This window comes from Rhipicephalus sanguineus, chromosome 4 (genome assembly GCF_013339695.2).
Source record: "Rhipicephalus sanguineus isolate Rsan-2018 chromosome 4, BIME_Rsan_1.4, whole genome shotgun sequence".
Lineage (NCBI taxonomy): Eukaryota > Metazoa > Arthropoda > Arachnida > Ixodida > Ixodidae > Rhipicephalus > Rhipicephalus sanguineus.
Window position 1 is genome coordinate 43,000,287 of NC_051179.1, and position 12,910 is coordinate 43,013,196.

The window sequence follows — 12,910 nt, forward strand, 5'->3', positions numbered from 1 at the left end:
ATAGAGGCCTTGAAATTGTTTGTAAATAACAGCCGCGGGTTCCGTTGTTCCAGCTGATGCACAGGAGTGGTAGCAGTGAGTGGCATCGTGGTCTACGTAACAAATAACAGAGCTTGAAAGACAAACCTGTGTTTTAAGTATAGCTTTCAGTCAGAACGTGCTTGGGGGAAAAGTTTATCACACATGTGGTTACAGCTATATGTCTCTCTTCCCACCTGCACACACACACAATGATACCGCTGTGCATGTACAATGTTTTATCACTTTTATATACTCAGCAAAACAAAATAATGCTATTAGCCTTGGCTTCCCGAAAGCTTGGTAATTTCCAATGAAGCCTACACCAGTCTTGACGCCGACTTGCGTTTCAGTTGGTCGTAAACAAGTGCTGGACCACTCTTTGATTAAACTTGACGACCGCCGACGAGATGGCCAGTATGGAAAGCCCGAGCCACATGCCGATGTGGCCTTCGACGTAGGTGATGAGGCCTGGAATCTAGACAGATGGAAAAGATTCCGTTGCAAGATTCACTGTTGCACACACTTAAACAGTTTGGTTCAGTTGGTGGGCATTCATGCATGCACAGTTTCGTAAAGTGTCATCCAGAAAGGAAGGTGCTAGTGTCTGACACGTTTGTGGCAGCGGTTCTTTGTGTGACATGGCGTTAAATATGAAGAAGTACTTGGCTTAGTCACCTGTTAGCCCTTGAAGCGACAATAGCTGCAAATATTTTGCCCTTTGATTACCTAAGTGGCAAAATGCATTGCAATAATGTGTCTTAAACTGTGCTCCGTATGGAAAATGTGTAAGGAACACCACAGACGGTGTAACAAGCCATATTATTCTAAAGGTCACGTTCATTGCTGACATCTGTCCAGCAACACATTGGTGGCTAGTAGCGTAGCAGTACCACATTGAGATTGTCGTGTAAAGAAGTTGTGGTAACGGAAGTCAGGGGATGTGAAAACATGGAAGTCCTTGCTCAACAGAAGCAAAGTAAATGCTCGGAGCTAAGTATGCAGCAGGTTATGCAAGTGTCCGAGATATTAGTCTAAACCTTCCACTCCTCGATTTTTTTCGTAGTGATTGCATGGTCACAGTGCCTGATGACATTGTACGAATCCACCATTTTGCAAAGCACCTTGCGTTTTCGTATCTCCTTTAATGTAATAGTATTGCTTGCTAATTGCCCTTGAGCTTTCATTATCATCAACTTTCGAAACATATATGAGTGATGACACAGCAGGATCATGTGATCCTAAGAAGGCTTTTTTACTTATGCTTGAGCCATAGATCTTTTTTTATCCTTATTATTTAGTAGTATTCCTTGTGTACCAAAGCTTTGTGATATTGCGCATACCAAGCAGTTGCCCAGGAAGCTGCTTTATGACCATGTACTTCCAATGTGAAAGCAAAATGAGCTTTTACTGGCGTGTGACAGAATGAGTTCTATTAAAATGTTGATACCCAAGTATGTTTTTTTCTGTGTTGCATAATTGTGAGTTCCTGTCGCTGATTGTGTTGTTGCCCATCTTGACATCAACAATTTTGCTTGATACTTATGTACAGACCACCGTGGTACAGACCCATTCACTGCTATGTAGAGCGCACAGGTGTTTGCAATCAATGATAGAGTGACAGCCCAAGTTGGTGATTATTCATTTTTGAACAGCTTATGGCGCTAAACAGACGAGGATGAAGAAAACGAAGGTATCAGCGTCCATTGTTGTACCCTCACATATGGCTCGTACCCACACTGGGGGATTAGCCAAGAATTGTTGATATGAAATTTTACATATATGTCAGTCAGCATTTGCATAGTTACCTTTTTTTTCTTCGTCCTTGTCTGCTTAGTGCTGTAAGCTGTTCAAAAATAGAGTGACAGTTACCATGTTCAGGATAGGCCGGGTTTCCCTATCCAGAGCATTCTTGGTCATGAACAGATGTGAACAATGCCAGATCGGCACCTTAATTTTGCCTGGGCATGTGATGCCACTTGCGTGCCCTACGTCACCGTGAAAGGGTCTGTCCCTGAAGTAGTATTAGCCCTGTTTTCTCTTTTCATGTTGGCCATGTTTATGCTTGAAATTGCAGCACATGCTATTCACGTCCAAGTGATATTCCACTTTACTTGCCATCCGGCCTTTGCTATCTATTTTTGGCACGATGAGGTTGCGCATTAAGATAAACAAATCCAAAATGGAGGCCAGCTTGAAGTGGCCGACAGAAACCTCACCTCCATTCTAGGATAGCCACGGACTGTTTTCCGCCGGTCTGAGCCCATCTGAATGACTAATTCAACAGCGTTCAGTCTGCAAATAACAAACATTTATGTGACTGATCTAAAGGAAGAAAATGTGGTGCTTTCATAGACTCAACAGACACAATGCTATTAATGCATGTGCTCTTACCTGCTAGCATTTTTCTTTATCTTGCCTACCACATTAGAGTATGTCTTGTACCTGATTTCCCTGTAAATACAATGAGGATGTCACCCTGAAGTGCAGGATTAGAGGTTCTTTTGTGTGATCAGACATATTGATGTGGACTGTCAAATGTCGTGCCATAAGGTTTAAAAGAACAGTGCGCTACAACATCCTGGTTGATTTTCATTGGGAATGGCTCGCAGAAATACAAACATACAGATTTTAGCATTTGATATTTTCGATAATAATTCCAGAAATGAGTGTATGCACGTTGATACCCATTCCTTCTGTGGCTTTTTTGTGTTGGCTTTTAAAAGGACTCTCAACAGCAACACTGAGGAAACTCAGTCGGTTAAAATATTTGAGAACAGTCTTGGAAAATTCCACACACACAAAAAAGTTAGCGGAGAAGATGAAAGGCAATATTTTGTGGGCCGATTATCGCACTGTCTTTGCAAAACCTCTAATTTCGAATAAGCTGCATGCGTCTGGTCCCTACGTTGAGTCTTTGTTAGGGTGTTTTCCCACTGATGTGCATTATAGTTCTGTAGCAGAGATCAGCCCTATTTTCTGCATTGAGGAAGCAGTGGGCCATGTTGACGATGATAAGCATTACAGCGCCTTGCGCACGGAAATGTTCACGCGTAGCAGTACTCTGAATAAGGTACATTCTCATGTGCGTTATAAAGAATGAACGCGGCTGTCTTACTGGCAAGGCTGGGTACAGCTGGCGAGGCACTTTGGTCTCCACTGGCCTACCTTCATCAGGTGGGTGCATTGCACTGCGAGAAACGGTGACGTCATATTTACGTGTCGTTCCTTCCCGAGAATCATAACTAAGCGCGTAGTACCAAACGCAAGAAAGGAGCTCTACGAAGTGGTCGTTTCTTGCATAAAGTTGGAACGATGAACGCAAGATACTGAAGGTATGTGCCGTCAAGTTGTTTTCTTGAAGTAGCGCTTGGTTCAGCGATGCAAAGTTGCGCGGGCGATTTTTGCGAAGAGCTCTTGCGCCGTTCGCAATGCGTCGTTAATTGTGTCATCGACCAGCAGAACGCCCGAAAATCGAGATACGCAGCCAAATAGGATGCACAAGTTACCGGCAGCAAACTTGGGCGATATCACATCGTTATCTATATACTTAAAACCAGAGTCATTTGAAAAAAAAAAAGTATCAAATCGCTCTGACTAAGCGAATTCGCGCCGTTTCGTGGTCATGTGACGCGGAAAACGCCTGCATACGCCGCTGGTGTAGGTATCGCTTTAGCATGGAACTGTGTTCATAAGATGCCCGACCGTAAGCGCTACGTAAAGATCTCAACACGGTTGTCAGTTTCGCCAGCAGCAAACACTAATGTTGGACGGCGCAAGTACGCAAAGCCAAATTTGAAAGAACCGCGCCTTGACGCGATGTTTACCGTGATCAAAGATGTCGCACAGGTCCCTGTGCCTTTCGTGTCGCAGGCCGTACAGCTTGGAGCTGCAGCGGCAGTTATGCAGCCAGTGTTCCATGAGGCAGTTTTCCGAACATTCCTGTTAAATAAAAACAGTCCACACTACATTTCAACATTGGTATTGCGGTACACTCGCATTATAATAAAGTAACGATGCCCTCGTTCCCGTTCTCCTCGTTAGTATAGTGGTCAGTATCCCCGCCTGTCACGCGGGAGACCGGGGTTCGATTCCCCGACGGGGAGCGTTTTTTTTTTTTCATTTTTTTTTTAAGTTTTGCTTTGTAAAACTTTCAGCTATTGGCAGAGTCAACAATAGCTTTTTAGAACTGCGTTGCATTGCCACGGGTCTTTCATTTTCAAATGATAAAGCTACCGTAGTAATGAGGCGTACTTTCCAGAGAGTAATCAGTGACTTAAATTTGGCAAAATGATTTCTGCAGGAATTCTTTAGGTACAGTGAACTGGACTAGTTCACTCTGCTTTAGGTAAAATACTTTCTAGGTATCGTCGATACAAATTTCAATACATGACCGAAATTCACACTGGGGCCTGGCGACGCTCAAAGGGAGGGCCATAACGGTGTATAGAAAAAAAATTTCTGGCTACGCCCCTGATACGTAGATAGAAACGCTCAAAGTGTGTGGGTTTGTGCGTGCGTTTGTATGTGTGCGTGTAATATTACGCAAGCAAAATTGAAAAAAAATGGGGGGGGGGGGGGGGGTTTCGTTTCGATAATACTGACGTATGTGCTGTAACCAGGCCCGTAGCCGGGGGGGGGGGGGCAGCCCCCCCACCCCCTCGGAATTCTGTGTTTTACAGAAAAAAAAATGATAAAAATATGTGTTTTTCAAGGCTTTCACCAAGTGCCCCCCCCCCCCCCCCCCCCCGAAAAAAATTCCTGGCTACGGGCCTGCTGGTAAGCCCACGATGTGCGCGCAACTACTACACTTACAAGAACACGTCGATCCACCTCGTAACGCTTCGCTCAAAGCCAAAAAATGCCGCATAGAACTACTCGCTGACTGCATCGCATGAAACCGATTCCCACAAAGTGTGGGATCTGCAAATTTTATTTAGAACGCTTTCACTGGCTCTTCGTCGCGATTTCAACTGAGATATCCTCCAGGCGCTGCTCGCAAAATAACAAATGACATACTTTCAAAACGAGATCGGTATTTGCCGCCTCCTTCCACCCGTTTCTATCTCCGTATAACATCACGGCCACCTCCTCCGTCGAGTGAAATGGAACGTCGAATTAACAGATGGCGAATGAACGGAAGTTGACGGGCATCTGCTGCGTGAGAAGCTTGCATGGAAACTATATACTTTTTGTCATCCCATGTATTGACACATGAATGTTCAATAGAAAACCAATCACCGGTGTACGTCGCAAGTTAAACCCGAAGTTAGAGCCTTTGAAGGGGAATGAATGAATGAATGAATGAATGAACACTGCGCTGTCACCTCTGACTGCATGATGTAGTGTTCGTAGCCGAGCTTTTTGGAGAGCGTCACGTAGTCACTGCACATGGTCTCGTATGGGTACGGCAGGGAATGGCTATTGGTCTGAAAGGAAATGACAACTCGACAGTGAGATGAATTCTCCATACACTATGCAAGAAAGGCCGCTGTCTCTTTATGCAGGGTTTATCAAAAAAGCAACAATACTTTTCTTTTCATTTTTTTACGATATATGGCGCCAGAATTTTTGTAATGAGGGGTGGGAAGTGCATTGACGTAAATTAAATTCCTTGGGGGGGGGGAGGGGGAATAACAGGCAGAAATTTGCTTGTGTTTCGGTAGTCTTCTTGTTTAAACTGCATCATTTTTTTCTGTTAATAGTCGCTTTTCTTTTCTGTTAATGGTCGCTGTTAATAGTCGTTTCTGTTAATAGTCTGTTAATAGACAGCTAATAAGTCGATCAAGGCAACTATGTGTTATTAAATATTTATAATTGCTCAAGTTAGGATGCGAGACCGAGCGAATCTTTTTGGGGGCGTACCACGTCTACAACGTCAACGCTCTATCGCTCGATCGCCACGGTGTACGAAAGTGTTTATAGCCTAGGGTGCTGGTCACGGGGCATTGTGGCGCCCTTAAGGGTTTAAACGCTTTTGTAGTGCTACTCTTTCGGCATACTTTCCCGCACATCATCGGTCAAGCAATCCATTTGCCCAGTGTACGCTCAGAATGGCCTGATAAGGGGCCAGAAGTGGTCGTTACGTCACCTGGTAGGTGGCTATCTTGTACTTGTACCCGGCTCGAAACTTCATGGTGCTCCGCTCGCCGTTACCGATCACGTTCTGCTGGTGGAAGTGGCCCATCAGGAAGACCGTCTCGTTGTGGGCACGCTCGCTGCGAGCGCTCACCGACGCCAACATCTCTGAGAGCAGAATCAATCAATCAATCAATCAATCAATCAATCAATCAATCAATCAATCAATCAATCAATCAATCAATCAATCAATCAATCGTTCGGACTGTCAGTAAATAGTCAGTGAAAAGCTGATTTACACCGTTGCCATTTTCCGGAGAACAAGCAGTGGAGTCATGGGCGCCAGCAGGGGGTGCTAAAGGGGCACCTGCCCCCCGCCCAAGCCGCACCAGCGCCCGCCACTCCCCCGCCACGATGCAACACGGGTTTGCACCCTCCAAGACAAAATCCTGTCGACGCCCATGAGTGGAGTGGGAGTTTCCTGTGGAAGCCCGACTAAATGGTCATTGAGGGAGGGACGCAGAATAAGTTAGTCGTTGCTGTGATCCCAATTATGCAGAAAGTTATTTATGCATCGTCACCATTTGTGCGTGGTTCATTCCAGTAGAATACACTACAAAGCGGGAGTCAATGGGGTGGGGAGGAAACGCTACCCGCTGCAGCCCTTGAAAGTAGCACGGCTTTGAATCTGGGAAGGGAGTTTTCATAGTGTACTAGAATAATATTATTCTGTACGCTACCGGAGTGGTGTAGGAAAAGGAGAGCTAGGTAGAGAAGAGGAGGAAACTAGGGAACGTTACTATATGTGGAGAACAAAATTCAGCCGGTAATTGGGGCCCATAAGTGAAGCGGAGACGTAGCACCCTCTCCCTCTTAAAAAGTCCCCCACCATCCCATTAACAAGCTTCTTGACGCTGATATAAAACAAATCTTTCCTTATACGCTAAATGGATTGTCTTATACTGTCGCATTGTTATATTATTTTTCTAGTGCAACATAGTAGCGTTCTAGAAAAAGGAACTATCAAGGAGGGGGGATAGCGTGAGACGTAATGGACATGAGCTTACTGTACTTCCAGGGCGATGGGCAGTCCCAGTAAGGGCCGGTGCGGTTCCTCGCCAGGTCGAAAGTATGGCACACGGTCTCAAAGGCGAGCGTGTACGAGGGCTGCCATCTGTGTAGGGTCGGATAAGAAACGAGACGTAGAGTTCTTGCATGCGTTGCAAGCACTAAATGCTTTGTTTGTTCATACCAGTCATGTTTTAGAGAACTGCGATCGCGGATCTACAGAGGAGATATGCCGTGGACGTATTTTCTTAAAGGACCCCTAAACCACCCAGAGGTCCAAATTTAGTTGTGGCGTTGCAGTTGTGCACGAGTCTTCAACAAACACGTTGCCGCGATAATTTTTCGAAACGGTGCCGTAATAGCGGAGTTGTAAGTGTTTGATCATTCAAAAGAGGCCCCCGATCGCTTCGCTCTTTCCTTAGCTACGCGGCCCCATTCATCGACTCATCTCTCCTCGTGGCCGAGTGCTCCTCCGCACCGTGCGAGGAGGAAGAGCGGCGCGTGTACCGGCGAGCAGACAAGCAGGTTCATTTCGTTGCTGACATGACCAGACGTGAGTGGTTACGTCACGGCCAACGCTGGGGATACTGAAAGGCCCGGAGAGGACAAGGAATTGTTTCTTGGATTATGTGGCGAACCCGCGGCTCGTAGCGTTGTGGCAGTGTTGATCGTGCGGTATTCTGAACTCGGTGCGCATGTTTACTTGAAATGTAAAAAAAAAAAAAAGAAGTGATCGGAGGTGGTTTAGTGGCCCTTTAAGATATACATTTTAGCGGGTTTGCTTCAGGAAGAAAAAAAAAGTGAGAAAGTATCAAGTACAGAAAGTTACAATCTGCTAAACGAGGTGCTTCTTAGCTCATCAACCAGGCCCGTAGCCCCCCCCCCTCCCCCCACCCCCCCCCCGAAATTTTGGTGAGGCATTGTGTTTTACCGAAAATATATAATGAAAATAAGTTTTTCTCAAATAGTCAAGGCCTTCAGCAAGTGCCCCCCCCCCCCCCCCCTCGAAAAAAATTCCTGGCAACGGGCATGTCGCTAACTTTCTTGTTACTGAAAGTATTAGCCATATAAAGTTGATTACTTGCAAGATTGGTTCATTAGCCTTTACCAATTATAAAATTTAACATAGACAAAAATCACCGTACCGGGACATGTTCGCTGGAGAGACCCCCGTGAATTCATCCATAAACCCTAATAACGGGCTAATATACCCAACAAGTGTATTTCCACACAAATGTGCCCCGTAATTAGTACACGTAGATTAGCAAAGAGGGACCTTGAAGTCCGCCTGATAAGAACTACTGTAATACCGATGATGCTTGAATGGTGAACGTCCGGGTGAACTTAAATACTATAGCAAAGCAAATTTCTGGTTCAGATATCTGGAGTCGAGGATGAAGTTCAGGCTCACGCGCAGATCCCGGTCCCAGGGAATCGTTTAAAGATACCCAGTGAATCAACAACTCGAGGCTTTCCCTAAAGGTTTTTTGAAGAGCGAGCTCGGGAAGGATTTTATGCTTTTACAGCCGCTTAGCTGCATTGTTTAAGTCGGTCTGGCACACGGTGCAAGGAGAACAAGCTTGCTCACAGTTCGGCGCAGTCAAAGTCCTGGCAGGCAGCGTCGCCCGATACGAACTTGCAGTCGAAGATGACGTCCTTGCGAGCGTACGAGTATTCGATCAACTTCACTGTCACCGTCAGATAGGCGCCCACGATGCGTTGCTGTCGAAAGATAGATAGAGAGAGAAAGAAAGAGATACGTACTTTACTTACGGAGAAAATAAGACAAAGGAAAATGAACGAAATGCAGAGAGGTTCCGCGCTTCTTCAAGAGCGAAAAAAAAGAAAAGGAAAGTGTGCCACCTTTAGACGAATGTTTATAATATATACGTAGGAGTTTACGAAATGCAGGCCCACGTTACCGAGTCGTTGTCGCTGCAGTCCATAAAGCTGTGCTCGCTGCATAGTCGAGTCATGTTGTAACTATGAATAGAGAGACAAAAGATCGCCGTCTCCAGTAGACAATCCAGCAAAAAGCTGAGGTCTTATCTATCTATCTATCTATCTATCTATCTATCTATCTATCTATCTATCTATCTATCTATCTATCTATCTATCTATCTATCTATCTATCTATCTATCTATCTATCTATCTATCTATCTATCTATCTATCTATCTATCTATCTATCTATCTATCTATCTATCTATCTATCTATCTATCTATCTATCTATCTATCTATCTATCTATCTATCTATCTATCTATCTATCTATCTATCTATCTATCTATCTATCTATCTATCTATCTATCTATCTATCTATCTATCTATCTATCTATCTATCTATCTATCTATCTATCTATCTATCTATCTATCTATCTATCTATAAACAACGTAATGAATCCAACAGACAATTGAGCCAAGGGGAGCATGGGGGACATTACTTGTCATTTTTAACTGCAGCGTAGTAATTATACCATCAATGGAAATGAATTAAAGTAGACGAGAAAAACACCTCTGACGTCGGTGGGGTCCGATTGCACGACGTTCGAAATGCGCATCCGATGCTCTTCCAATTGAGCTACGACGGCGGGCGTTCCCCCGTCCACTTTGTTGGGTATTTATTTATTTATTTATTTATTTATTTATTTATTTATTTATTTATTTATTTAAGAACTTCTCACAGGCCCCTAGAGGCATTGCGTAAGGGTGGCCATGCAGTGAAAGGTTTAAAACATCTTCAATAATTTCAAAACAAAACACCTTCGTGCGTTTGCTCTGGGGCATTTCTGTGCTCTACTCTGGGAGTAGGGAAAGTGTTCTATAGAAGACCTTTCTTGAGAAATTCCAGTCCATATAAGCACCAATGTGCACATACATACATACATACATACATACATACATACATACATACATACATACATACATACATACATACATACATACATACATACATACATACATACATACATACATACATACATACATACATACATACATACATACATACATACATACATACCCTTTCTCCATGCAGAGCGTGACGGCCGGGAATTGTATGCCGGCCATGCGGTCGTAGCCGTACATGACAGCGGTCGGGTACGACTCGTACTGCAGGATGTCGGTGCGCGCTTGCATCACGCAGAAGGCGGCGCAAACCGCCTGGCACAACAGCCGCAGGGTCCGGAATAGGCAGGCCAGGCTGCGCCAAATTGAGATGGTACCAGAAATGGAGGAACACGTTGCGCCGACGCGCGAAATCCCAGGATTCGAGTGCGACATGCAGGACCCAGACGCATCCACTTGTACCTTCGAGAGGCAGAAAACTCTTTATACAACTTTTCAGGTACGGCACCCTGGGTGCTGCCATAATCTTCTCTGGACTGTGGTAAATATGCGTAACCCCCCAGAAGTGCACTACCGAAGCAGCGACGTCAACGTGCGTCAGCCTTTGTACTCCCATCCCACAGTCCCCTCCCCGTGGAAAAGGTCTATGGACCTTTTCACAGGAGAGAAGAAACACAAAGCACCCCCTTTCTGGACTGTGACACGGTAGTACAAAGGCTGACGACAATGTCTCGGCAGTGCATTTTTTAAGGGGGGTGGTCACGTCTACTTACCACAGCCCAAAAGGAATTATGAGGCACCTTCTGTGAAGAGGTATACACAACGTTTCAACGAAGTGTCCTTGGGTGCTGACATATTTCCTTCTGGGCTGTTCTAAATATAAGTGACCCCCCCCCCCCACCCAAGTGCACTGCCGAGGCAGCGAGGTCATGCAGCGTGCGTCAGCCTTTGTATACTTCCGTTGCGCAGCCCAGAAAGAAGTTGCTCCCCCTCTCCGTTTAAAAGGTCTATGTACAGTCAAGCTACAAGTGAAGCTTAAAGCGGAAGAAAAATTGCGCCTCACAATGTTTCCCTCCCGAATAGAAGATATTAATGAAAGTGCACAAATCGACGTATCGACAGACGCTGAAAGATGTTTGCGCTGGAATATCTCTAGCACGATACACGGACTAGAGCACGAAATAAACATTCTGGACGACAGTTCCTTGCTTTCCGTGTAGCTTCGCACAGCGATGCGCAATGACCGGATGAAACTGCAAACGGCAGCATATTCTACACGGATACCGTTATGTCTGTAGATCATCCAGAACGCGATTTCACTTGTCCCATATATCACACATGTCTTTTAAGGACAGATGCGGCTGGTACATTTGTCCGTTGACGGCGTATGCATGTTCCGCACCACTTCAGTGCTCCATCGTAAATTGACTCCTCCATGCGCAAACGATATTCGTGGAACAGTGAAATGATTGTGATAACGAAAGCGTTTCATAAAGCCACGAATTATGGTTGAGACTTCCCCTGTGTGAGTGGCTGCTTCATCTTAGCTGGAACTTAGAAAGGGTATAACTTGTAAGGTGGCTACATTTAGTTGTGCGCAGACGCGGAGGCGTCTCCCAAAGCTAATCTGCAGATTCTCATTCAGTAATACAGTCAGAGATTCTCATTTTGGTTCACGTGACAATTTTACAGGAAAAGAAGCGACGCCAGTCGTGGGATAAGTTGATAGCCGTCTAGTATAATGATACAGAGGCATCGACCTGGCCTTGTTGAGTGGGTCTTTCATGCGTTTTGCGATGACGGCCTGGACGCGGAGGAGTATCTTGGTGACACCGCTGTACATGGAGAGTCCCAGCCAGAACCCCAGGTAGCCGCCGATCACCGCCAACACGGTTGTCGACTGCGCGTTCAATCAATCAATCAATCAATCAATCAATCAATCAATCAATCAATCAATCAATCAATCAATCAATCAATCAATCAATCAATCAATCAATCAATCAATCAATCAATCAATCTGCCGCCATTAGGTAAAATACGTGTGGCAGGGTATTGACGAAGAAGGAATTGACTACTGATTACGAAATAGAGCTGGAAAAACGCGATGTGGCGAGCGCGTCATCTTTAAGCCTGTAGCACTGAATTTGAATTTATTATTACCACTATGTACACAACATACATCAACAACGAGGATGGTGGGATAAGTATATTGGTACGAGATGCCAATATACATATCACTTCACAAATAAAATACTCTTTTGGGCGTGCTAAGCTAGCTGCCTTTGTCAGGCTATAGAGTGCTGCACGGGATATAAAGAGAATAGAGTCTTACCGTGTACATTGGGATGGTCTTCAATATGGCCACGTAGCGGACTGGGATTGTAAGCTTCATGTTCAGGTAGTAGTACCTGCGGGTATTTATTTGTTTGTTTATATATTTAATTTTTTAAATGTTTATTGAAGGAGATGTTTTGCTAGGCCTCTTCCACCCACATTCTGTGATGGGTTATGATGAGCGAGGTCAGATTTTTCACCTGTAACATGTACACCAACAGGCCCAACACTTTGCTACTTGAAATATTGATGTGTCCACTGTCAACGTGATTCCGAGTGTTAAAACCCGGTCTTACCCATTGAATGGGACTCCACTCTCTCTACCCTGGTAGCCCAGCGTGATGTCGTACGTCGTTTCCCTGCGAGAGATATGCATAGAATGCCTTAAGATATTAGTATCATCCAGTATATGCCGGTAAGTTGTAGCGGTAACCTAATTAACCGTTTGTTTATGCAGCGGCTCTGTTGTGCACTGAAAACAACACGGGATGCTTGTACCTATACCATGCAGGATTGATAAAACGGATTCCTGGGTAAGACAGAACGACATTACGAGAAAAGGTGCGG

The 12,910-nt window shown here is 44.9% G+C and overlaps 1 protein-coding gene, 1 long non-coding RNA gene and 1 other non-coding gene across 3 annotated transcripts; 1 reads left to right on the plus strand and 2 right to left on the minus strand.

Annotated features, from left to right (window-relative positions):
• Positions 1–338: 338 nt before the first annotated feature.
• On the minus strand, positions 339–10,555 carry LOC119389836 (uncharacterized). Its single transcript, XM_037657233.2, has 11 exons — positions 10,185–10,555; positions 9,087–9,147; positions 8,753–8,886; positions 7,164–7,270; positions 6,110–6,264; positions 5,346–5,447; positions 3,846–3,960; positions 3,137–3,209; positions 2,413–2,472; positions 2,238–2,313; positions 339–496 (listed from the first exon to the last, which is right to left on the minus strand). Exons 1-11 carry the CDS (start codon positions 10,442–10,444, stop codon positions 368–370), a joined length of 1,272 nt encoding a protein of 423 aa, XP_037513161.1. The 5' UTR covers positions 10,445–10,555; the 3' UTR covers positions 339–367.
• On the plus strand, positions 4,053–4,124 carry Trnad-guc (transfer RNA aspartic acid (anticodon GUC)). The gene has a single exon. It is a non-coding gene; the product is annotated as a tRNA-Asp (tRNA).
• Positions 10,556–11,677: 1,122 nt separating the features above from the next.
• On the minus strand, positions 11,678–12,703 carry LOC125758388 (uncharacterized). The gene is made up of 3 exons (XR_007416008.1): positions 12,640–12,703; positions 12,342–12,417; positions 11,678–11,909 (listed from the first exon to the last, which is right to left on the minus strand). It is a non-coding gene; the product is annotated as an uncharacterized LOC125758388 (long non-coding RNA).
• Between the last annotated feature and the right edge of the window lie 207 nt (positions 12,704–12,910).

What these genes read in the sequence shown, in the direction of transcription:
- LOC119389836 (XM_037657233.2), bottom strand. Translation starts at nt 10,444, where the DNA reads ATGTCGCACTCGAATCCTGGGATTTCGCGCGTCGGCGCAACGTGTTCC. An exon ending in ACGCTCTGCATGGAGAAAGG is followed by an intron (nt 9,148 to 10,184) that starts GTATGTATGTAT and finishes CTCTATTCATAG; the next exon opens with TTACAACATGACTCGACTAT. An exon ending in AGCTGTACCCAGCCTTGCCA is followed by an intron (nt 2,473 to 3,136) that starts GTAAGACAGCCG and finishes TTGTATTTACAG; the next exon opens with GGAAATCAGGTACAAGACAT.